The following is a 26366-nucleotide window of genomic DNA, read 5'->3' on the forward strand; positions in this document are numbered from 1 at the left end:
GAACTTTTGGTGGCCAGGAATTGTTCAGTGAGGGAGCCGGTTTTCAGGGCACACACAAGTGAAGTTAGGCTCTTGTCCTTGAAAGTCTTGGTGAGCGTTTTGCGGGACACCCCTAAACTGCCTCTTTCGGGATCATCCCACAGATCAGCCAGTCCCAGTCAATAGAATTCTCATTTTACATATGCCACCCATGGAATTCTGTCGTAGGAGTTCAGACTCAGGACGTGCTTCAGATCTTGTCTATAGTGGGAGAGTTCACTAGTAAACCAAAGCCTATGCCAAAACCTCAATGGCTTTAGAGCCAGTTCATCCCCTATTGAAGGGAGCCCCAGATCTAATCTCAGTGGTAACAGGGGTATACCTTGTGGTAGAGCCAGCAAGCGTCTAAGGAAGTTGTTTTCCACCTTGACAAGTTCTGTCCCAACATTATGGCCCCACAGCTCACCACCATAGGATGAAGCTGCTCTGGCTTGGGTTTTATACATCTCCAAGGCTGGACTAACTGGTTTGAAGGTTGATGAATTCAAGACCTTCAGAATTGCCCCCACCATTTGGGATAACTTTAAACGGGATCTTGCTATCTGTGGACCCCAGGATAAATTTTCATGTAGAGTTACCCCCAAATACTGGAACGTTCTAACCCTTTCCAGCGTATCAGATCCCAAGGTTGGATTAGGCCTAGTGGTTGTCGAGGGATTGAATACCATGGATTTGGTTTTTTCTGCGTTGATCTCAAGGCCATGCGCCCTGCAGAAATCCCCAAACCCATCTAGTATCCGTTGAATCCCCTTCGGGGATTTGGAGAGCAGGAGGGTATCATCGGCAAACATAATTGCCGGTACCCTCCTGCCTGCCAACCCTGGGGGCATCGTTGTTCCTGACATTGTCAAGGTGAGATACTACACCATTAACAAAGAGGCAAAACAGGGTCGGTGCGAGGACACAACCCTGTCTTACCCCCCCTGAGGACTGGAAATCTAGATGACAACGCCCCCTCCCACCCGCACCTGACCTGGGCAAAATTTCCATTATGGAGCCTAATTATTGCCTGTAGTTGCTGTGGAGTAACACCTAGCTGCCTGAGGACCGCCCATAATATCTTGCATGGTACCAAGTCGAATGCGGACCTCAGGTCCACGAACACATGTACAGACTCCCCCCCTCGATCCCCACCGTTCTCCAGTAGAGAAGGACGAGGCGAAAAATCTGGTCCATGGTGGATGTGTTCTTCCTGAAGCCCGCCTGGAGCGGACTAAGAATCGCATTGTCCTCCATCCAGTCCAGGAGGTGGTCCAGCAGGAGACGGGCGAAGAGTTTTTGAGGTACATCTATAAGGCTGATCGGCCTGTAGTTGACTGCGAGCAGAGGAGAGCCCTTTTTAAAAATCGGTACTATCTCTGCCCCCAGCCAAGTACAAGGGATCTCCATCCCTCTTAGAATAGAGTTGAAAATAATAAGCAAATAGGGACCCCAGATCTCTGGTTGGTGTCTAAACAAATCTCCAGGGAGTTTGTCGAGACCCGGAGCCTTACCCGACGCTAGTCTCCCTATAGCATTTAATACCTCACCAAGTGTCAACTCTAGTTTTTCATTGGGCTCAGAGGGGCTATCAAGAACTGGCTCTGTAGGAATTACAGAAGTATCTTGATACAGTTTACTGAAGTGGGATTCCCATATTGAGGCAGCGATGTTTGGCTCCACAGCTGATTTCGGTTCGCCTGCACCTGTATGGACTAGTGACCAAAATGTTCTTGAATCCTTGGTTTCGAGTGCCATTGATAGGTCATGCCATCTGTCCCAATCCCAATCAGACTTTGCATGGGTGATGTCTTCCCTGTATTTCCGTCTCATCTCAGATATTTTATGTTTATCGGAGCCAGACTTGACCATAAAGATCAACTCTGATTTTATCTTTTTGCACGTCGAATTGTACCAAGCTGAGGTTGGTGTCCTCTTCTTCCTGCTCACGGTCTTGGGGTAAAAAACCTCTCCTAAGCTTCCCACTAGGTCTACATGAATTTTACCTAGTTTCTTGTTAAAGTCAGTAGCTTTGGGTTTATTAATCAGTTCATCCATTTCAACTAACTTAGGGAGCGCCAAATCATAGATTTTCGTGATGCACTCTGTTGAATTGACTAATTTCCCCCATCTTACCCTACGTCTGTTATTAGATAGAACTAGGGTCCCTGTGTCTTGCTTTGGGTCATTGAGTGGCATGCCTTCTTTGGGCCCTGGGTGTACCATATCCAAGCAGAGAGCATTATGATCGCTGTCTGCTCTTTCAATCACCCTGAAGTCCAAAACCGTGGGCCACACGCTTGTTTCTACAAAAATGTAGTCCAAACGCGATTCCTGGTCCTTCCTATTGAAGGTGCACACTGAAGGGGCATCAGATGGTGTGCGCCCATTACAGGCCCTCAGAGCGTGGTTCAGGGTAAGAGACGTGATCTGCAACGCTAAGGGGGACCATGATTTCGGGTTTTGAGATTGACAGGGGGGAATCCCCCAGTAATCATCCTCAGCTGTTAAGGCACCCTCCTTTAAACCTTTTAGTGGTTCAAAGTGGCAATTGAAATCCCCACCCATCAATATCTTACAATCAGTGGGTAGTTGTCCCAGAAATGAAGATATACCGTCTAGGGTGGATGATTCCATGGACACACTTACTGGACGTGAGTACACATTCACAATCGCCAGGTTGTAGGCATCTGGCCATTTAAGAAGAACACATCGTATGTCCTCCGAATGGGTTGGTATTATCTCTGCTATACAACCTATGTGACTAGCCACCCAGATAGCGAGACCACCGGAAGGCCTCCCTTTGCCGCCCCACCTAGCATGGTCATACAAAGTTGCATAACCCACCCTGGGGAAAGCTTCCCTAGCCCAAGTCTCCTGAAAGAGACAGATGTCATTACTATCTACTAGGGACCCCCAGTTGCTGGAATCTACTTTATTGGTGATGCCTGCAACGTTCCGGACCTTCATCCTCTTCAGACCTGGCTTGGGTGCTGTTCCCCTCACTCTCTCACCATCTATATCTGTACATGGCACTGGAAACCCGTCCAAAGTTACCTGCCCATCTTGGACCCCGAATCAGTTACTTCTTGGGGTAGTATATTCTGGTGGAGGATTCTTGGTGGTTGATCAGTAGGTAAACCCTGCGTACTAATAATAATTGGCCGTTCTGGTGATAGAGGGTCAGGGGTACAATTTTCAGTGACATCTATCCCTGTCCCAAGCTGAACAGAATGAGGGACCACCCCTTCGGTACTCCCGGTGCATACAGCCCTCGAAAGTCAGTCAACCTGGTCAAGGCAGCTATATCTGTTAGCATGAACATAATTACTATGTGTAAATGTGTCATGTCGTGGGGGCCTATACCTTGAACCATCAATGGGAAATCCCACCCTGGTCCAGCCGTCATTTACCCCAAGATGCGAGTCGTCGCTTCTTGGGCAAAAAAACGACAGCGGGACCAATTCAATGGATGTATTCCCTGTGTACCCCAGCCAGTTACAGATATGGGGGACAATCTGGGAATTCCTAAAACTTACAAGGATACAATCACCCCCTATTTTCTTTACCGTGTGACCAACCCATGGAACTCTCCTGACCATCAGTACTTCTCCTCTCAAATTTGATGGTAATGGCCTGTGAATGTTTAACCAGCTAATAACTTTATTGTGTAAGGAGTCAAAAGATTCCACCGCAGAGTTAGAGAGCTCAGGTACCCCAGTTAGGATTACAGTGTGGGCCGCCGCCTCTGGAGGCAGATTGACTACAATTGGCTGGGGACGGTCAGCCATTCTAGTGGGCGTTTTTTCCTGCCTCGATGTAGTAGTCGGATTAGGCAACTTTGACTTTCGGACTAAAGGCACTGGGGAGTTGCCTTGGAGGGGGTGATGGGTTGGGTTGAGGTGCGGTAGCTATAGGAGCATTAGCAGTGGAAGTGGGCTGGTTAGGAATCACTGTTCTAGGAACACTAAGGGGAGGGGAAATCCCAGTGTTTATCGCAGTTACTCCTTGGGTGCTGGTCCGCAATCCCTGCTGATCATCCATACCCCCAGTTGCTTTGTCTATTGCTAGGAGTCTGGCGTCAATACAATCAGGCCTAACCAACAGGGAGTCTAGCAATTCTTTAAGGATGTTAGTAAAGAGGTGGATGGAATGGTCCATACTACTACAAGACCCGTCTCCGAAAATAAACGGGTCAGGCTGAAGTGGCGTCTGAGTGTGGGCAGGGTGCATTGGGCTTACCATTTCGTTGAAAATCACGGCGGAGGAAGTTTCCATGACATCAGTGATGTTAACAGTGGTGTTTGGGATGTGATCCAATTTTGCCCTCTTTCCACCTTTTGACTGTCTAGGTCTCTTTCTTTTCAGCACAGCGCCCTCACGAAGACCCCTTAAATGTGTTGGGTTAGTATCACTCCCCACTTCCCGAGTCAGAACTGGATGGGATATTGAGGGTGGCATCGTCTCAGGCATGATGAGGAGTGAGTCTCGATCTCGGTGTGAATTGGTGGGTGTCCTCAGCTGCTGTAGCACTGATTCGATTGTTTGATCGATACTATCCAAAAGGGATAGGTGGGTAATGTCCAAAAGTTCTGGAGATCTGGCATTCGTGGTTGAGCCCAGGGAGGATCGTTGTGAACTTTCGATCCCCTCTACTAGCTGTTTTTCCAGGGCTGTGAGTCCATTGTTTACCACAGTATTTGCTTTAATTAGAAAGCTATCCAAAGTACCTGTTACCAGAGTAGCCGCTTTACTCCTCGTCTCCCTCGTTGCCATATTGGTCAGATCCTAGATGAGTCAAGACCAGTCCAGGTTGCAAAGGTGTGGTTCAGAGAGTCCGAGGGCAACTGGGCAAGGACTTAGAAGGGTGGCCTGGTCCGGTCTCTCTCGGGCTACAACAGGCCCGCCCTTGGCCCGGGCTTCGCTCGGCGCCGTCCCACGCGCGTTCCGCGATGCGCATCTGGGGGCGTGAACTTATAGTCAATTTGCGGGCAGGGCACCCAGGAGGGAGGCGGGGTCGTCGGGAAGAGTCTCCAGGTGCGGCTAGTGAGCACGCCGCTGACACTCCTGGGACTCGCAGTCCCGCTCCGGCTTTTTCCGCCCAGCAATGATCCAATGCATCCCAGGGCACAGGTAGGGAACAAGAACTCCACTAGTCCGTGACAGCACACAACTACGAGCGGCTCCCGCGAAGCGGGGCCGCGAGTTGTGGTTAAGGACGCCCAGGAGGGAGGCGGTGTCGGTCGGGAAGAGTCTCCAGGTGCGGCTAGTGAGCACACCTCTGACACTCCTGGGACTCGCAGTCCCGCTCCGACTTCTTCCGCCCAGCAATGATCCAATGCAGCCCAGGGCACAGGTAGGGAACAAGAACTCCACTGGTCCGTGACAGTACACAACCATGAACGGCACAAGGTAGAAGTGAAAAAAATATGTTATTATACATGTAAAGCATGCTAGTCCATGTTAAAATGCGTACCCAGAATTTTAAACTGCATATATATTTGTAGTCATTTTTTTCAGAAACTGTGCCAAAAACGCACTGTTTTCCACTACTGATAAAAATATTTTTGAATAGAGTGAACCTACAAACACCCCCAGGAAAAGGTATGTCATGAAAGGCTCACCATAAAAGCTTTGGAATGCTTCACGGGAGGCCCATTCAAAACCTACACTACACACGTGTTAGAAATAGCATAAAAATGGCTTAACAATTACCACAATCTTTCAAGAACACAGTATAAAAAAAAAGTATAAAAAAAACGTAACCCATTACAATGCTTGAATCAAGGATAGAAGTTAAAAACAACATTCTTGGGACACTGAGATACTTGTATGTAGCTAATCTTTTGTATTTGATCGTTAAGGAGTATCTTAAAATGCAAAGAGAATATTCCAAATGAATTATTTTAATGAAATACGTAACTTATGTTTTACTAGCTTGACATTCTATAATTTTATGCTTTTATTGATTTGTTGTCAAATTAATTGTTTAATGCTTTACTATTTTATATTCACTATTTAATATTTAATGACGTTTGTATTTCCTTTATTTGATATATGTTTTGCCCCTAATTTCCTTTTTTTCTGCTATTCTATGGAGTTTGATACCTTTGCTTTTATATTTTCAAATATATTCATTATTTTTTCTCTACTATAACGTATTTTAAGATATACATTTTTTTCATATATTTATTGTACTGTATTTATAAAATGCTAATAAAAAATTATAACACAAAATAAAAATGCAAAGAGAAACCTTTTATATGCAATGTCCAGTTTTACTTAAGTCAATACGGAACCTGCACCCGAGACGCCAGTGATGTAGATGCCAGCCGGCTTCGGAATAAGGACTTGAACTGCGACAATTATGGACTTTGTTATTAACAGTGGTACGGTGCAGTGCCACTAGCACCCACGGCACTCTCTTAAAGTCTGTCTTTTACTATTCAATCAGGGAGCATGGGGGAACCCATTTTCCTGGGGTTTCCTTAGAGACCGTGGCACCGCTGCTAAGGACAAAGGGCTATTATTTTTGGGCTGGAAATAAAAGTTTGATTGGACGCTTTGGTGCATTGAATCCCTCTCACGCTCAGGCTGACAGCCCCTGGTCCAGAACAACGGGGCTGCAAGCCCGCCCCTTTCTGACGTCACAACAGTGCATCCCTCCCTCCGTGACGTCACGCCGTGCTAAAAAAGCACACAAACAGTCAGTATTCGCCGGTGAAGAGGACGGGAGGCTTGAACACTGCGAGGAGCAGACCCACCGCTGGCGGAGCAGAGATGGTGTCGCCGGTCACTGTGGTGAGTAGTCCCGGTTGAAGAAGTGAAAAGAGGAGGAGGTCCTCGGCTGCTCTTCCCCAGTCTGCGGTCCCTGCCAGGCTCTGCTCTTTGTCATCTGTAGATGTGACAGCTGTTTTGATCGGTCTGTGTTCCACCGAGGTGTCTGCTTAAGGAGGCCCTCTCTGCGTAGGGTTGGGGTGAGTGCTGTGGTACGGAGGGATAGGGATGATGTTAGTGTTTTTTGGGGTGGACAGGGTAGTCTTGTTGCTGCAACGTGCCGGGGGGGGGGGGGGGGGGGGTCCTACTCGGTATCCATGACCTTGGTGTAAAGAGCTCTAATTTACATACTTTTGAAAGAGGGTGTCTCTCGTTTAGGAGATAGGGTAATCTCCCTTTTGGGGGGGGGGGGGGGCGGGGAAGGGGGTGTTGTAGGGTTGACCGGCTGCGAGGGTGGAGCTTCGGCTGGAGGGGAGGTCTTCAGTGGTTCAGCTCTGTCAGAAGCCTGTGTATGTAAACACGGAGCACGTGATAGCGCTGGCCTGCCGCGAGCACCCGCTGCTCCTATTTTGCCACAACGGCACTCCACAGACCTCGGCCCACAACCGCTCCAGGTCCCCGCAGCTACAGGCCTTCCAGTAACCCACCGCGCCTCCTGTCTGCTAAACCAAAGCAACCCCTCGTGGAGAGCCGCAGACTGAGGTCTCTCGCAAGCTCCTCCCTCCTGCTTATTATTACCTCCCTCCTCCACCACCGTTCCCTCCTTCCACTGAAATACCTGCGTCCCTCAGGACAAATGCTCGCTCCCTGCCATCGCCCCTCGGGCCTTGTGCCACCCGGCGGCTAGACATCATAGAGCCGCTGCTCCTTTTCTCATTTCTCGTCACCTGCTATCGCAGGAACCGGTGCTCGCTCTCTCTCGCGAATGCCACAATGGCGTTACAAGGACAGATGGCGTATCTATCAATCCACTGCCTAGGTGCAGCTCGGAACATAAGTAGTGTTGGTGTTCAGCATAGTTCCTGGTTCGTGATGTATCGAGTTCCACTACAACATGCAGGTCTTAATCACTAGCGGTTTGCTCTTGTTAATGTGAGCATATTTTACGTGATTTTGTATACGACTTACGTATTCATGTAATTGCACAATCACCATTTAAAAAGTTTTTCACTTTTTTTTTTTTTTAATTTAAGTTGGCATCCCAGAAGGTGAACCTATTGGTTGGGGATACGCTTCCTGCGGTATTTGCCCTTCCTCTCTTCTCGAAGTCGAAATCCACCTTATCGTCATGACACTGTATTTTTAAAGGGCCTGCCTTTATAGGGCTGCTGCCTCTAACTATAGACTTTGGAAACCTTACTCCAACACCTCCCTCCCCAAGTTTAGTTAAAGCTAGAGAGGCTTAGGAACGTGTTTCCGCACCAGAACAAACATCAGTGCACAGCACTTAGCACCCTGGTACCCAATCCAGTGCAGGACAGTGCTTAATCTGTGAAAAAGAAAAAAAAAACATACGTGGTATGTTCCTCCTTGTCAGGAGGCCCATGTAACTTGTACCACTCTTTGCCCCTACCAGAGCTGCCAATGACAGAACTACGAATTACGTATAAGTGAATACATTGTACATAGAATATAAATTACATAGAGTATAACTTTATATTCTCCTTTGTTACATCGCCGTATATGTTCTCTGCACATTTCTCCATGTTACATTTCACGCCGTTTCTCCATTTAAAGTTACACACGTACATGAATTCTACTTTGCACGTTCTACATTTCGTAAGCATTTCTACACATTTCGACATTAGCCCACTACGTATACGGGTCTTCTAAAACTAATGCATGTTCAAGAGTAAAACAGTTACATTTCCTATATTACTTTTGATTATATCGGTTAGCTTTATGCTATAAGTGTCAACTTCATGTTACGATATACATTTCATTCCTACGTTATACGATGTGCTTGTAAATATGGCTCGCATATATGTTTTATTCAAATTGCACTCTCTCATTCCTGTTCTTCTTTCCATGAAACAACTCACTTACTGATGAAGTTTTGGGGCCCAGTCAGGGTGGTGTGGGATTATGTCCATCACTTTGTTTACCAAAGATAGTATACAAGGCTGCTCCTGTCGTCTAATGTAATGTTTTGTCATTTGTCTCTCAGGAACTTATAGATGGCTTCCTCTATGTTCTGCCCTACAGGTTGAGCTATGCAGATGGCCTATACTAAGATACACAAGAAACATTTAGCTTCCCCTTTTGCACACCCATAGCTTGCCATAGGGATACATTTATCTTAAAAAAACTTTAGTAGGGCTGGAATTGGTTTGCCCCCTAGTCTCTTGGCGAAATCCATGGTAGCACCTATGGCGCTTGCCAGGAAATTCTTTTTGAAGACTCTTTGAGAGACCCATGATCCTCTATCATCAAACAACACCCCCAGATAGGGGAAGGTTGAAACTTTGGTAAGTTATGCCCCCCTGCAGAAAACCATACACCCAATGGCCTTCCGACTACCAATCGTCATGGTATGGGATTTAATAGTTTTGGTAGATAAGTCTTGAGGATCTATAAAATCAGTGAAGGCAATAAGATTATTTTGAAGACAGCAGTCCATGCGAACAGTACTGTGTCATCTAAACTAATGCAGGGTTTAGTTTAGTTTACTGGTGGCTAACAGTGTATCCCCTAGCTTGCTAATAAAAAGGGTTAGCAGCAGTTGAGCCAAAATGCACCCCTTCCTTACCCCTCTGTTGTCCCCGCAGGAAGCAGGCAAACTGTCATTATACCTCACAGAGGCTGTAAGATTAAATGTGAGTTGTTAGATTTGGGGGTCTCTACTTGTGACAAATAGGGACCCTTGCCTCCAGACAGGGTAAGGGGGTACACTCTTAAAATAAACCCTGCACACCCCCTTGGTAGCCTGGCACGAGCAAACAGGCTTATCTCAGAGGCAATGTGTAAAGCATTTGTGACCACATACAGTAATCAAGTGTCAACACTACAGATGGACACCACACAGGTTTTATATAAAAATAGGTATTCTTTATATAGACTTAATACAAGACTACAAACGACAAAAATCCTCAATACTGTACTTAAAATGGTAGTTTTAGCTTTGTTCTTAAAATACGACACTTTAAGTCAATGTACCTTGAGATGTGTTACCCTTCCACAACAAAAGTGTTGCAGCGATGGAGATGCGGCAAAGTTCCGATGCAAAGAAATAAAGATGTGAAGATCTTCCAGATGCGGCACGCTTCTTCGATGTTGCGAGAAGTCTCAGCTCGATGCGTCGGCTGCACCTTTGTTCAGAGATGCGGCGGCCTTGGCAGCAACACTCTTCTCCCTCGATGTGAGACGCTTCCGCTCAATGCAGCAACAGCAGCGGCGACACCCTTGTTCAGAGATGCGACAACAGTGGCTCCGACGGCGGCACGCTTCTCCGTGGATGCAAGGCGCTTTTCTTGATGCGGTGTAATGCGTAAGCTACAGGAACAACATCCTTGTTCAGAAATGCGACGGCAGCGGCGACACGCTTCTTGTTCGGTGCAAGGCATTTCTCTCGATGTGGTGCAATGTGTCCGCTACAGCGGCGTCACACTGGTTCAGAGATGCGAAGGCTGCGACAACACTCTACTTCCTCGAGTAGCGCTTCCAGCTCCTTGCGACACGCACTCCCTCAGAAGGCCCAAAACAGCAGTAGGCACTTCCCAAGGAACTCTGGGGAGCTGGGGGTTGAAGTCTGTTGTCCCTGAGAATTCAGCAAGAGGCAAGCTCTGTTCCAAGCCCTTGGAGATCCTTACAAGTTGATGAAAGTACACAAAGTCCCTTTCTCCTCTCTTTGGCAGTCAGGCAACCACTGCAGGCCAATCCCCCAAACAGCACTTCAGCTTAGGGATAGTCTCTACTCAGTTTCTTCAGGTTCCTCTCCTCAGCAAAGGTTTCTTCTTGTTTGTCCAAAAGTGATCTAATTTCTTATACCCCAAAATCCTTTGTCCTCTGGGGGCAAAGGGGCCTTTGCCCAGTCCAAACCAGCTCTGGAGCACTCTGTTGACAAGACTCCTTTCCTTTCACAGTGCAGGGCAGAAACATCAGACGCCCCACAGGAGATGGAGCCAGTATTGTGGAGGGAAAGAACAGCCCTGGAGCACTTTGTTGACCTGATTCTTTCTCTTCTTTCACAGTGCAGGGCAGAGACATCAGCCGCACCACAGGAGGTGGAGCCAGCATTGTGGAGGAAAGGCACAGGCATATTCAGGTCCCAGGTGCAACTCCTCCCACCCATCTAGATGCAGATCTCTCTATTCACCACTGGGGTGACTGATTCTGTCTCCTGGAATCCCCCAGCCCTGTCACTCAAAGTCCAGACAAGGAATACACAACCTAGCAGAGGCAGGGTTTGGATAGTTAGTCATGAAAATCCCTACTTTCTAAAAGTGGTGTTTTCAAACAAAGAATGTTAAAACCAACTTCACCAAAAGATGTATTTTATCATTCTGAGCTCAGGCATACTAAACTCGAATTTCTCCCATGTTCCCTGAGTCAGTTAGGATTATAAAATGTAATAATCTAACTGCCCATTCTGGCCTATGGAGAACAGGTAGCCTTGCAATAGTGAAAAACGAAAATGGCTGTAATTCCTTATTAGGACATGCCACACACATCAGGGCTTGTCCTACCTTATACTTACAATGCACCCTGCCCTTAGGCCTACCATAGGGTGTCTGATATGAAGAAAAGGGAAGGTTTAGGGACTGGCAAGTGGGTGTACTTAACCAGCATGGCATGGCAGTACCAGATTGCACATAGGCTCTACAATGACAGGCCTTAGACACACTTTTACAGGCTGCTTCTGTTGGCGGCACAGCCAGTGCTGCAAGCCCACTAGCAGCATTTGGATTACCAGCCCTGGGCACTCCTGGTGCCCTGTACTAGGGTCTCACAGGTAAACCAAGCCAGCCAATCATGGAATCACTAATTCATACATTATTTATAATAGGGAGAGCACTGATCAGCAGTGGTAAAGTGCCTAGAGTCATAAAACCAACAAAAACAGGCCAGACAAAATACAGGCGGAAGGCAAAAAGTTCAGGGATGACCCTGCAAAAAGGGCCAAGTCCAAAAGGAGGTATGCAAAAAAGCCACTAAATCTGCATCTGCATGAGAATAAGGTGAGAACGATGTGTCTCTTTTCCCTAATACCCCAGTGGTTTGTGTGTAACGATAGATACTGGGACATTTATTATTTGTCAAAGTTTCACACACGTTCTAAAACGGTGCATATAGGCTCACACCCAATTCATTTGTATATTGACTGTCACTTTAAAAATAAGTGACAACAGGACATCCAACTTTTAAATAACATAGAATTATTAATAAAATATGTGGTGACTTGGAACCAGTCTCAATCACTCGTTGTTGTTGTTTTTACAGAAAAGACACTGTAGTAGTGAAACCTAAAATGAAAGTACAACTTAAAACTATGCATAGACTTAAAACCTACGTTGTATCTTAAAGGCGAAGTACAATAAGCGAGAAACATTCAAGCCCTTTCACAACAACACATGGTGATGTAGAAAAGCTGGATACCCCACTCACATAGTGTCCTTCCGCAGATGTTTAAAAATAAATGTTCTCACCCAGCAATTTACAACAACTCATAGTCCTGGAAACCTGCAAGGTGTCTTTCTTCTGAGACACTCCATATCTCTCAGGACCGCGGTGCTGAGAGCATCCCTCACACCAACCTCCTCTGGACAAGTTTCATCACAGCCCAAGGAGGACAAACCTGGAGGTACTGACACCTCTGCGGGCTTTGCAACCACTAAGACCAATCACATTGGTCCAACTCTATTTTGAAAAAACTTCCTCCAGGAGGTCACCTGCATGTCAGAGACACGAACCAGACCCCCATGCCCCCCCTTGTTCCACAACCCTCTATCACAGAGGAGAGCTGACCCCTTTCTCACTCTAGTGGATTTAAGAGGAGATGAAAACCATGACAAACCCTTCATTACCCTCCTTGGGTTTTTTATCAGCACCCAATCTCCATTATGGAGATTCATGTTGTTAAAATTCTTACCTGCGTCCTTCATGCCATTTTGTTTCTTCATCACTCGGGCATCCACTGAGGCGTTTACTGAGGCACTCGCCAGTTCTCCTTATTTCAAGATACTCTTGCTCTGCAACCACTCAAGATATTAAGTCGTGTGCACCTTTCTCCCTCTAAACACAAATTCGAGGGTACTTGCCCCACCCACGCAATTAGGTACCATTTTTATCGGGAGACCTGGGAGAAATGCAGGGTGGTAGGTAGATTGTTGTTTTTCTGACAACAGAATATTATGACCGTAATGCAAGGAAAATGAGTGACTATAATCACATTTTGAGGTTTGCATTGTGTGAGTGAAAAAACATGTTGGGATCCATGAGGCACACCACTCACCACTCCCAATTTTTATTTTTGCTTTACAGAAATATGTGAAGTTGGTAAATCTTTCCTAGAGACAGACTACACCTTAGCACAGAAAGACAAATGAGACAAATATGACTGCCTATCCACCTATTCCTCAAGTACACACACATACTGGTTGGATTTGGCATGAGGGTGAGTGAAAGGTTCAACATTTTATATTTTATGAACAAGAGATTTCACATAAACGAAATGCATTGTTAATAATTGAAAGGTTAAAAACCAGAACCAATGACTTACAGCTCTTGAGCTGTAAAGCCACGGCAAGGCACCAACCTCTTTACAGGCCATTGACACACCTTTCTTACGTGACACACAAGACAATTCACACAACCAGCCGTGGGTCCAGGACATTACAACATTCACATCAACAGACCGCGCCATTCAAGGGCCCATCACTTTCATACGCCCACATGACTGACACAGCAATCACACCGGCTGGTGGTTGACATAGTGTCTGCAGTGGCGTTTGACTCGCAGAGTGTGTAATGACCAGCAGCAAGTCACTACTCACACCCTGCCAGCCAAGTGCCAGCCCATGCACACCGCCAGCCAAGCGCCAGCCCATGCACACCGCCAGCCAAGCGCCAGTCCACGCACACCGCCAGCCAAGCGCCAGTCCACGCACACCGCCAGCCAAGCGCCAGTCCACGCACACCGCCAGCCAAGCGCCAGTCCACGCACACCACCAGCCAAGCGCCAGTCCACGCACACCACCAGCCAAGCGCCAGTCCACGCACACCACCAGCCAAGCGCCAGTCCACGCACACCGCCAGCCAAGCACCAGTCCGCGCACCCCACCAGCTAAGCACCAGTCCACGCATACCGCCAGCAAAGCGGCAGTCCACTCACACCTTGATTAAAAAAAATGTACAAGAAGGAAAACACAAACCAATTGCAACTGGATACAAAACTATAACTACAAAAACAACAGCAGTAACGAAAGACATCATTCTATTTTCAACGCGAAACGGAACAACAACTATATACCTGGTAGACTCCTGAGGCACAGCCGGGAGGTTTTTAACTTCAGAACTTTCTGCTTTTACTTGTGTATACTGTGTTTTTAATCCTGCTTATTTGAAAAACGCTGCTACACTTAGGCACTTTATCAGACCTGACCCCCCCGCCCAGCCGAGGTCAGCGCTGACGCGGGAGAGGGATTCCCGGTGCAGGCACAGTTCCCGCCCGCCGTGGAGCCACGCCCCTTGAGCTAAGCCACGCCCCCTTCCAGTATTTAGACGCGCTGAATACGAGCCGAGCCATAATACCTGGTAGACTCCTGAGGCACTTTATCAGACCTGACCCCCCCGCCCAGCCGAGGTCAGCGCTGACGCGGGAGAGGGATTCCCGGTGCAGGCACAGTTCCCGCCCGCCGTGGAGCCACGCCCCTTGAGCTAAGCCACGCCCCCTTCCAGTATTTAGACGCGCTGAATACGAGCCGCGCCATAATACCTGGTAGACTCCTGAGGCACAGCCGGGAGGTTTTTAACTTCAGAACTTTCTGCTTTTACTTGTGTATACTGTGTTTTTAATCCTGCTTATTTGAAAAACGCTGCTACACTTAGGCACTTTATCAGACCTGACCCCCCCGCCCAGCCGAGGTCAGCGCTGACGCGGGAGAGGGATTCCCGGTGCAGGCACAGTTCCCGCCCGCCGTGGAGCCACGCCCCTTGAGCTAAGCCACGCCCCCTTCCAGTATTTAGACGCGCTGAATACGAGCCGCGCCATAATACCTGGTAGACTCCTGAGGCACAGCCGGGAGGTTTTTAACTTCAGAACTTTCTGCTTTTACTTGTGTATACTGTGTTTTTAATCCTGCTTATTTGAAAAACGCTGCTACACTTAGGCACTTTATCAGACCTGACCCCCCGCCCAGCCGAGGTCAGCGCTGACGCGGGAGAGGGATTCCCGGTGCAGGCACAGTTCCCGCCCGCCGTGGAGCCACGCCCCTTGAGCTAAGCCACGCCCCCTTCCAGTATTTAGACGCGCTGAATACGAGCCGCGCCATAATACCTGGTAGACTCCTGAGGCACAGCCGGGAGGTTTTTAACTTCAGAACTTTCTGCTTTTACTTGTGTATACTGTGTTTTTAATCCTGCTTATTTGAAAAACGCTGCTACGCTTAGGCACTTTATCAGACCTGACCCCCCGCCCAGCCGAGGTCAGCGCTGACGCGGGAGAGGGATTCCCGGTGCAGGCACAGTTCCCGCCCGCCGTGGAGCCACGCCCCTTGAGCTAAGCCACGCCCCCTTCCAGTATTTAGACGCGCTGAATACGAGCCGCGCCATAATACCTGGTAGACTCCTGAGGCACAGCCGGGAGGTTTTTAACTTCAGAACTTTCTGCTTTTACTTGTGTATACTGTGTTTTTAATCCTGCTTATTTGAAAAACGCTGCTACACTTAGGCACTTTATCAGACCTGACCCCCCCGCCCAGCCGAGGTCAGCGCTGACGCGGGAGAGGGATTCCCGGTGTAGGACACGCCTCCTTTTCTGAGGCCACTCCCTCCGAAATCCCCATAAACACATGTGCCTCCACCGGACGCGCAGCGGACGGGCGCAGCGGGCGCGCCGTCTGCGTGCCGAAGGCGCGCCTAAGGCAAGCCCGTCTGGGCCCGTCCGGGCCCAGACGGCCCTAGGCCCAGACACCATGCCCGATTCCCAAGGCCGTATATCTTACTCGCAGGATAGGCTCCGTGCTTTGAACCCGAGCAAACACCCCAATTGCTCACATATCCTCAGGGAAGATACCCCATTTCTGGGCTGTACCCTATGCAACCCACCGGAGGATCTGGCACACCAACAAACTCTCCGGCTCGGACTTCTTAACTGCAGGTCCCTAGTTAGACACGCCCACGAAATAAACCTCCTCGCTCAAAATCTTCTGCTGGATATATTGTTTCTTACAGAAACATGGCTAACGCCGCACAGCGACTTCGATATAGTCAACGCCGTTCCCCCCCCGGATACCAAATACGTCTCGCAAATAGACCGGTCGGCAGAGGCGGAGGCCTAGCCATCCTATACAAGGACCATCTCACCTGTAGGATTCACTTTGGCAATATCAAAGACTGTGAGAGCTGCGACTTCACCCTACAAATTTCGCCTACAGTCTCCCTTCCCGGACTGTTAGTTTACCGACCGCCAGGTCCACTTGGGGAATTCCCCAGTTCTCTGATGGATCACGTGACACTAAAGGCATCCACTGCCTCCAACTTCCTTCTCCTTGGAGATCTCAATATCCATTTCCTTGACCCCACGGATCACCCTGCAGCCAACATATTGACAGACCTCTCCTCAGTTGACCTGCATCTTATGAATGCACAAGCTACACACGAAAAAGGCCAGCTTCTGGATCCGATTTTCACGAATCTCAATAACTTTAAAACCGAGACACCCATCTCTTACCCATGGACTGATCACTTTTTGATCCCCATGCACTGGCGTCTCAAATCCACTCCGACGCAAACACCTAAAGCCAGGACCCTTGCGCGCCGCTGGCACAAGCTGGTACCCGAGATATGGGAAGCTAAGCTGAGAGAATCCACCCCCCTCCCCTCTTTGGACCCCAAAACTGCGGATAGAGAATTTAACGACTGGCTTACCCATTCCTTAGACGATCTTATCCCCCAAACGAGCACGCTCAAACATGCCAAGAGGATCAACCCCGCCCCTTGGTATACCCCTGCACTAAATGCCCTACGAAAGGAATGCAAAAAGTCAGAACGGTTATGGAGGAAGGACAAGTCTGCGAATAAAAAAGAATTATTCCAGACAGCCATGAGAACATACAAAATGGCACTCCGCAGAGCCAAAAGCGTCTTCTATGATGAAAAAATAAAAAATTCTTGCTGCTCCGCCAGGGAAACTTTCCTTATTCTTAAAGAGCTCCTTCAGGTCCCTGACCCCCCTGAGAAACATCTGAGCCCCAAAGAAGCGGAGGACAAATGTATCAACCTAGCTTCATTCTTTGATGAAAAAATCAAAAAGATTCTCGCCTCCCTCCCTGCGACCGCTGCCGCTTTTAATGAAGGGGAAAACGGCTTTTTCCCCCCGAACCCCCGGAAACCATCCTCCCCTCACCTGCCTTCATTCGGACCGGTTACCAGGGAGGAAGTAGCCACCACACTTGCATCCATCAAGAGTGGCGCCCCTAGCGACCCGGTGCCTATACGGTTCCTAAAAAAAATCATCCATACCATAGTGCCCCCGCTGACCGCATTGATCAATACCTCCTTACTTCAAGGAGAAGTACCGCCGAGCTGGAAAGCGGCGGTCGTTAAGGGTCTCCTCAAGAAACCTTCCCTAGATCCAGCAGATCTATCTAATTATAGACCCATCTCCCTCCTCCCATGGGCGGGCAAGGTCGCGGAGAAACTGGTCAACAAAAAACTGTCTGAGTTCTTGGAAACCAACCATCTGCTCAAGAGCTCTCAAACCGGTTTCAGACCAGGCCAAGGCACTGACACCGCACTCCTGGCAGCAGTGGAGAAGGCCAGAGACATTCTGGACACGGGAGGATCAGTGGCAGTGATCCTCCTAGACCTCAGTGCGGCTTTCGACACTGTCAGCCACCAGGTCCTTATCCAACGCCTGGGGAATGTCGGAGTGAAGGACAAAGCTCTGGAGTGGCTTGCGTCATTTCTCGACCAACGTTCCTTCCAAGTCTGGGAAAGTGACAGCCGCTCTCCTACCATCCCTCTCCGGTGTGGCGTGCCCCAGGGCTCGTCACTTAGCCCCACGTTATTTAACGTGTATATGGCCACACTGGAGGAAGTGGTTACTCCATTTGGAGTAACCATCATCAGTTATGCTGATGACACACAGCTGGTGGTAACGCTTTCCCACCCCAAGCAAGACCCCTCGGACCTCCATGGCTGCCTCTCCAAAATTCATCAGTGGATGAATGACTCTGCCCTAAAGCTCAATGGGTCAAAAACGGAGATCCTACTCCTGGGGCACAGAGAGATCTCCCTTCCCCCAAACACCTGGCCTGCCTGCCTCGGTGAACCACCTTCCCCCAAAGCTGAGGTGAAGAGCCTAGGGGTATGGCTGGAGAAAGATTTCACCTTTAGGACACAGGCAAAGAAGACGGCCGGCGTTTGCTTCGGCCTTCTCAGGTCATGCAGGAAAGTCCTCCCCCTGCTACCTTTTAACTCCCGGAAACTGTTGATCCAGGGCCTGATTGTGTCCAGGCTGGACTACTGTAATGCCATTTACTTGGGAGCCCCGGAAGCAACCTTTTACACTCTGCAGAAAATTCAGAACGCTGCTGCCCGGATGCTCACGGGCACCCCAGCCAGAACATCCGCGAAACCCGCCTTGATGAAGCTGCACTGGCTGCCGGTCAGGGAGAGGGTGGTGTTCAAGGCTCTCTGCCTGGCCCACAAAACGCTTCACGAAGAAGGTCCTCCAATCCTCAAAAACTGCATCACCCCCTATAGACCGGCCAGAGCGCTCAGATCGGACCACGAAAACCTTTTAGTGGTACCGAGAGTGAAGAAAGCCCGGGCAGGAGGACGCCGATTCTCGGTGCACACAGCCAAGCAGTGGAATGCGCTGCCTCTGAAACTTAGAACGGAACCCAACCATCTCCGTTTCAGAAAATCACTCAAAACCCTTCTTTTTCCCAAACCCTCCTAATCTCCTGTTCTGTGCCCCCGTCTGACTACTAGGTATAGCGCTGAGATACTCCCGGGTGATTACGCGCTCTATAAAAACCTTAAATAAATTAAATAAATAAATATAAAACCATACAGACCAAGCAGTACACTATTAGACTCATGGTTGCTCCCAAAAACTCTTTTGAGTGTGTAGCAATCTGAAACATGTGGGCACACACAGCCCATGATTAGAAGGACAATCAGCACAGTGCATACGACTCTCCTTCTGCATACCTCTTCGTAAGCAGACTCTACATCTCTTAGAGGGATTGTTTTTTTGGGATGTGGGAGGAATTAAATCAGGAAAGTAGCAATCTTTCAATCTAGCCACATCCTTCGCCACTCCAACTCTAGGAACAGTTGCCTGTTCCACAACAATAAGGCTGCCTATCACAGACTCCTGAAACTGAACACAAGTCATCTTTGATGCAGGAGGACACTCCTTGAACACAACAAAAGCATTGAAAGTTGCTAAATTGAAGGCGTATAAGACGACTTTTTAACCCTTTAAAATGTTGTCGAAAGTCGGGGTCGTCTTATACGCCGGGTGTCAAATTTTACGGTATTTATTCATGCGTTTTTATATAGCGCGGACTTTACCCGAAGGTGTCAGACCGCTTCACAATAGGAAATGGTGCATTACAGGATGAAAAAGAGACCATACTCCGGTTGGTTAAGCATATTATGGCGCTGTGACCCAACACTGAGCTGCAAAACGTTACCGGTACCGTACGGTACATTGCATGAGGCAAAAGTGACAATCGAACAAATGGCGCCGTAGAGGTATACGGTAATATTGCAATAAATGGAGGGCACTCAAACACAAGAACAAATCTTACATGAGGCAATGGTGTCACTGTGCAAGTATCGAAAGCAAACAAAAAGTACGTAAGAGGTAGCAAACAGAACAAATGGCGCCGTAGAGGTATACGGTAATATTGCAATAAATGGAGGGCACTCAAACTCAAGAACAAACGTTACATGAGGCAATGGTGTCACTGTGCAAGCAAACAAAAAGTACCGTAAGAGGTAGCAAATAGAACAAATGGCGCCGTGAATCCTACCTAGACTGCAGCTGCACACGCACCTCCAACCGCTTGCGATGCATACCGTACTTCCCCAATTAAGGCAGACGAGGCAGCAGGACGTCCGAAAACATAACGGGCAGCGCTGAAGCACCTAAGATGGTGGCCCCCCACTGTGTTGCGCGTCTGACCCGCGCTCCTCCACGTGTGCTGATCTCCTCAGTCCATGGTCATAGAAAGGGGACTGTAGAATGTTCCCATTGGCAGTTTTGCAGCAGTTATTTCAGTATGGTACATTCCTAATGAATTACGGTACAAAACACACTGCATTTCTTTTTAAGTTTTTTTATATGACTGACTGAGCTATACAATCTTCCTTATTATGTTGAATTCTTACATAAGGTACCTTTTTTTGATACACACCTGAAATGCACTATACTGTTTAATAAAGAAAGGAGATGCTTGGAGAGGGCCTGTAGTGTGAGCACATAGTAGTAAAGATGACACTAACAACACGTTTTAGAACATGAGAGGAACTACAAACCTCCAAATCCAAGCAGAGTTTGTATGCAGTGTGCACAGGAAATACCGGTACCAGTACCAGTAGATCGCTTGCCGTGATTGGCTGGTTGTTGTAAACAGGAAAGGCAGTCTGATGAGCAGATATACATGTGGTGGTGAAGACCGAACAGCACCAGTCTCTGTACCAGTTCATACAGTACAGCACCAGTACATACAGTACAGTATGCAAATGGATAACAGTCAAGAATCCATCATGGCTCCAGCAGCAGCAAGAAAAAAGAAATATGAAGCCAGTTACAAACTTAAAGTTGTACATTTTGCCATGGAACATAATAACTGTGCTGCTGCAAGACAATATGGAGTAACAGAAAAGATGGTTCTGGACTGGAAAGGAAATGAAAAAGCATTAAGGAGTATGCCATGGGGTAAGTGTGCATTAAGAAGAGGCACCCCACATTGGCCAGAACTCGAAAAACATGTAGCAGACATGGTGAATGAGCATCGCCAAAGCGGTTATGTAGTGACACAAAATAAAATACGTTTTGTTTGCACTCAGTGGGCCAAATCTAACCCAGATCTCAGCAACCGATTTAAGGCCACTGTATCCTGGTGTGCTAGATTCTTGGGAAGGCATAATCTGGTATTGAGGCAAAAGACGAAAATTGCACAAAAATTACCTGCAGATCTTGATGCCAAAATACATAGTTTCCATCGCTACGTTATTAAGCTGTGCAATGAACATGGCTATGCGCGAAGTAGTATTGGAAATATGGATGAAACTCCAATGAATTTTGATCTGGTTGCAAATAAAACTGTCCATCCAAAAGGTGAAAAAACAATTTTAATAAAAACAACAGGACATGAGAAGTCCAGTTTTACAGTAGTACTAGCATGCACAGCTGATGGCGCCAAACTGAGACCAATGGTTATTTTTAAAAGAAAAACAATGCCGAAACTCAAGTTTCCTGTTGGTTGTTTTGTACATGTGAATGAAAAAGGCTGGATGGATGAAGAAGGGGTAAAGCTATGGCTTGATAATGTATGGAGCAGGCAACCAGGTGGACTTCTTCAAAAACGTAGTCTAGTGGTGTGGTCAGGGTTAATTTAACTCCCAGCACCAAGCAAAGGCTGGCAAGAATAAAAACAGATGCTGCAGTTATTCCTGGAGGATTGACATCGGTGGTACAGCCACTGGATGTATGCCTAAACAAGCCATTTAAAGATCGCATTCGAGAACATTGGAATGAGTGGATGGTTAGCGGCGAAAAGTCATTCACAAAAGGAGGAAACATGCGTGCTCCACAGTTGGATGTTTTTTGCAAGTTTGTCATAAAAGCCTGGAATGATATTGCTGCAGAAACAATCATAAAGTCTTTCAAGAAGTGTGGCATATCAAATTCATTAGATGGTATGGAGGACGACTACTTGTGGCAAGAGGAAGCCGAAGCAGAGACCACACCATCTGATACGGAATTACCAGATCCATACGATGACTGCTTTACAGATGTACCACAAGATCTCATTGACTAACATATGAGATCAGATGACGAAGAGGAGGATTTTGAAGGCTTTTAAAAGGAATGCCAGCAAATCCTGTAAAAATCGCTTGGAGTTATGAAAAGTTTAATCCACTTGCACAGTTTTATGTTTACAGTACATGTTTGATGACAAACAGCCTTATGTTTACAAGTGACTGTTTTTCATATGTTCTAAATAAAAATATTGTGACTAAAGCAATATTGTTTATACAACCAATTGGTTAGAGTTCAGTCTTTGAGTGTGTACAATAAACGCTTGACACTGTCCTCTGATAAAGCCTTACTGCTCACCCATGCGGAGGAGGACTAGAATCACTAATAAGCCCAAAATAAATTCTCAAAATGGCTATGCAGGACTGCGTTGGAAGTGGGGGTTGTCTTATACGGCGAGTATAGCATGAAACCTACATTTTATCAAGAAAAGTAGGGGGTCGTCTTATATGCCCAGTCGTCTTATATGCCGGAAAATACGGTACACCTGGAAATTATAGACATAGCCTGTCCCACTCTCAGACAACATATACATCTTAATTCCATAATGTGCCCTCTTGCTAGGAATGTACTGCCTAAAAACCAAATGGCCCTTGAACAGGACCAAAGACTCGTCAACAGCTATTTCTTTCCCTGGAGTATAGATCTCTGAAAATCGATCTACAAAGTGATCAAGAACATGCCAAATCTTAAAAAGACGGTCACAGTCTGGGTGATCTCGTGGCAACGCTAAAGCATTATCAACAAAATGCAGCATCCGAAGCAAAAGTAAATACAGATCACGACTCATAATTGCAGGAAATATGGCAGTTGCCATCAAGGGACTGGTAGACCAATATGAAGCCATGGACGTCTTCCTTATCAAGCCCATCAAAAAAGTAAAAACCAAAAACTTCTTCATCTCATCCACCGGGTAGCTCTAGAGTCTGGCACTGTTGTCCCTTAAAAACTGGTCAGCATACAAATTAGTCTGCTCAACATCCTCAGCCAAAAATACATCATCCATAAACAACTGAAAAAACTATATAGGCAGAAAAAATTCACAATCAAATCTACACACTGCATCCCCACTAAAGGCAGGCAACACTGGCTGTACCCGGTAGGAAGCATCGATGTCTCTTGCGGCACCACCAGCACATCAGTATCCTCCTCTGAAACAGGCACTTCATCCACACCAAAAGTAGCTTCATCTGCACTGAGATTAGCTTAATCATCAGATGATTCCTCATGGACGGAAAACTCACTGCCAGAATCTTGCACTCCCTCCTCTCCCTCAGACGCACTGTCTCCCATAATCCTGCTCAGATGAAGATTCAAAAAGCATACCAACCTCCTGCTGAGCAGTAATTCTACAGCTAGCCATAATCCACACTAATAAAGGTAACTTGTCAAACAAGTCCTCGATAACACTTTTTAAAATAAGTAATAAACAAAATGCGTCTTCATCATAAAGACCTATGTACTCCAAAACTATACCACTCACTTGCCAGAAGCAGCTAGACTCACCACCACCTACTCTGCACAGACACAGTAAGGATCAACAATATCTCACTAAAAAAGAAAAAGAAAAGTAAATTACACATAAGACCATGCAAAATACATCGCAAAGAATTTCATGCTCAAAACACTAACTAACTCTGCTGCCATTATGACACCACTTACAAAAAAATTCATTCATGCATGACAATAATACTCATTTGGAGTAAATAAAACAAAAAAAAATGTTCTTACCAAAAAAATGCAACTACGCAAAACTGCAGAACAACCACTGCCCAAACTGCAAACAGGAATCCAAAGCTTTACACTAGAATAAAAAGGAGAAAAACATTACAATCACATATGCAAATAATGCAGCAGTCCACACACCATCCACAAGCACAAGGGTAGGTAGACCTAAGAGTATAAATTAAATATTCACCCCTGTAAAAGGGGAGCAACCCTTACCCCTGAGGCCACTCTCCAACACAACAATTAAAAACCCCTGTTGTCTAGTGGCTTCTGCCCCCTCCCCCCCCCCCCCTTCGGGGCAGATGGGCCTAAAACATACTGCCAATCTGCCACCCAAAGAGGGCAGAAATGGCCACAATCATCCTCCCATAAAGGGGAGTGACCTTTGTCCAAGGGGCCACTACCCAACATTAAAAAGCAAGCATTGGCATAGCCATTAGGTCTCGCTTTTGGGAAGCAATTTAATTAACAGGCAAGCTGCTGGGTTTAAAAATGGCATTTTATGCATGTTCTTACTGCCTGTTCTGTTTTCTCTGCTGAGGAGAGCGGTTATTCTGTGCGCAGGCTTGAATTAAAATGGTAGTCCTTCCTCTATTTTTGTGAAATCTCACAGATTTTTGGCTGCAAAATTTTGGTCACCCTTGAATATGGGGGCATTGAGAGGTATGAAAGATAAGAGATGTAGGAGGAGTCGGAGATGGGAAGCAAGAGATGCTTAGGGGAACTGAATGATGAAGTGGGGGAGTGACAGATGGGCAAAATGACAGATGTGCAGAGACAGAGGGAACTGAAGGCTCAGAGTCGAGAGAGGGCGAGGAGAGACTGAGATGTGGAAAGCAATGACAGGGGGAGGAAGAGTGCATGGCAGAAGGGGGGAGGGAGGATGACTTGTACTCTATAGAGAGGCAGAAGGGAGTTGAGCGAGTGAGAAAGGGAAGGTGTGAGCTGGACTGAAGGCCATAAGTAGCCGAGAGGGCTTGCGAGAAGGAGGCCGAGATGCGTGGTTATAAAGTGTGGCGGGCTCGGGGAACTGCGCATCTATTACAGGCCTGCGTGGCTGCAGGCAGAATACAATTAGCCGTGCACTGTGCAGGCAAAGTCCCCAGCATTGAAGAAGCAGCATCAGTTTAGCTAGTCCCTCTATTATGTACACTAAGGTAGCCATTTCCTGCCCGCACCAAGTGAAACCTGAGCTTCGGCCATTGTCAGCTGATGCTGCGCCTCTGTGATCAGACAGCAACATGGCTGCGGAGATCCACTCCAAGCCGCTGAGCAGCAGATCAGTCCACCTTAACAAGATAGAAGGCCACCTGGATGTAATCACCTTAGGTCTCCTCATCCCAAAGAGGAGAGGGTTCTCACGGCGAGCGAGGACAGGTACGTCACGTCAGACTATAGTCATGGCCCTGCGTGGACATTTTAAAGGGGTGATGGTCAGGAAGGCTAGATATTCTGTCACTTGTTATTATTCAGGGAAGTGCCGCTTCATAAAAGAAATGGTTTGACCTTTTGGTTTAAAGGCAGTTTGTTTGTGATTGTAAATCATTTATTAGAGGTTCTTTTAGAATCAAACGCCTTAGTGTGTTTGTAATATGCGGTTGTAGTAATGCACTCTGTTGTTTACAACACAAGTGCACTTCGCTCGTGGGTTAGACCTCATGCACCTCTGTTTCTGAATGATTTTATAGTCATAAGAAGCTTTGATTTATTATACGGCGAATGCAATCGCACAGTGGTGCCCAAATTCAGTGCTAATCTTTAAAGGAATAGTTAAAATGCGGTGGTCTAAGTGGAAATGTGAATACCCACAGCTACTGCTCCTGCCTTGCCAGATGCTGAGGGCAGACGTGGCTTCTCCTGGGCCGGGTGGTGGTGACTCCTCTGTCTCTCTGACTCCCACCTGCTAAGTGGGGGGAACAGTCTTCCCGACCGCATTCAGGGTCCCTAACACATCGCCTTGATGAGAGTTTATTGCCGCCCATATCTGTCCTTAGTTTCTCCCACCTCCGGCTGCAAGAACAGCAAAACTGCAATAACGGAGAGGCATGAGTTAAAGTGAAAGCGCAATGCGCGCGAGCTGTGTCTGAAGTCCTGCAGTTCCCCCGGGGCACAAACAGGCATCCACTTCTGTCATTACAGCTGATCGCAGCTTTAAGACGGAAGTGGCTGCCTGCTTGTGCCCCATGGGAACTGACATAGAAAAACAAGCGTGCTGCGCCTCACGCTGGCAGCAGGAGGGAGGGAGAGAGGAGGGGGCCTGCGCCTGCTTCCCTTACGGGAACGAGTGCTGACACCATATGTTTGCAATTTAATTACAAAGATATGGTGTCAGAGCTCGAGCCCGCAAGGGAATAGCCACACATGCACGCGTTGCCATTAAAGGCAATGGAACGCATGCACTGTTGTGGCTTAAAAAGGGGACCGATGGCTAAAAGTTTCCTCCTATGCAGCGCATGCACGCTGCGTAGGCGAGACCTAAAAACCTAGTGGCCATACAAAAGGCTAGATCTGTCCCCCTGGGGGCAGACACATGCAAAAGGATTGCCCCCAAAGGGGAGCGACCCTTGCCCAAGGGACCACTCCCCACAAATAAATCCCTGGTGGCCTAGTGGCCATACCAAAA

General features: G+C 47.4%; 1 protein-coding gene across 1 annotated transcript in view; it reads left to right on the forward strand.

Moving 5' to 3' along the window:
- Window positions 1-6682: 6682 nt before the first annotated feature.
- Window positions 6683-26366, forward strand: part of TMEM86A (transmembrane protein 86A) — a 57879-nt gene continuing 38195 nt past the window's right edge. Inside the window, exon 1 of the mRNA XM_086957870.1 lies at window positions 6683-6819. Within this exon, the coding sequence (XP_086813996.1) occupies window positions 6799-6819 (21 nt within the window). The 5' untranslated portion in view covers window positions 6683-6798. The remainder of the gene's footprint in view (window positions 6820-26366) is intronic.

Source organism: Lissotriton vulgaris, chromosome 2_1 (genome assembly GCF_964263255.1).
Source record: "Lissotriton vulgaris chromosome 2_1, aLisVul1.2, whole genome shotgun sequence".
Lineage (NCBI taxonomy): Eukaryota > Metazoa > Chordata > Amphibia > Caudata > Salamandridae > Lissotriton > Lissotriton vulgaris.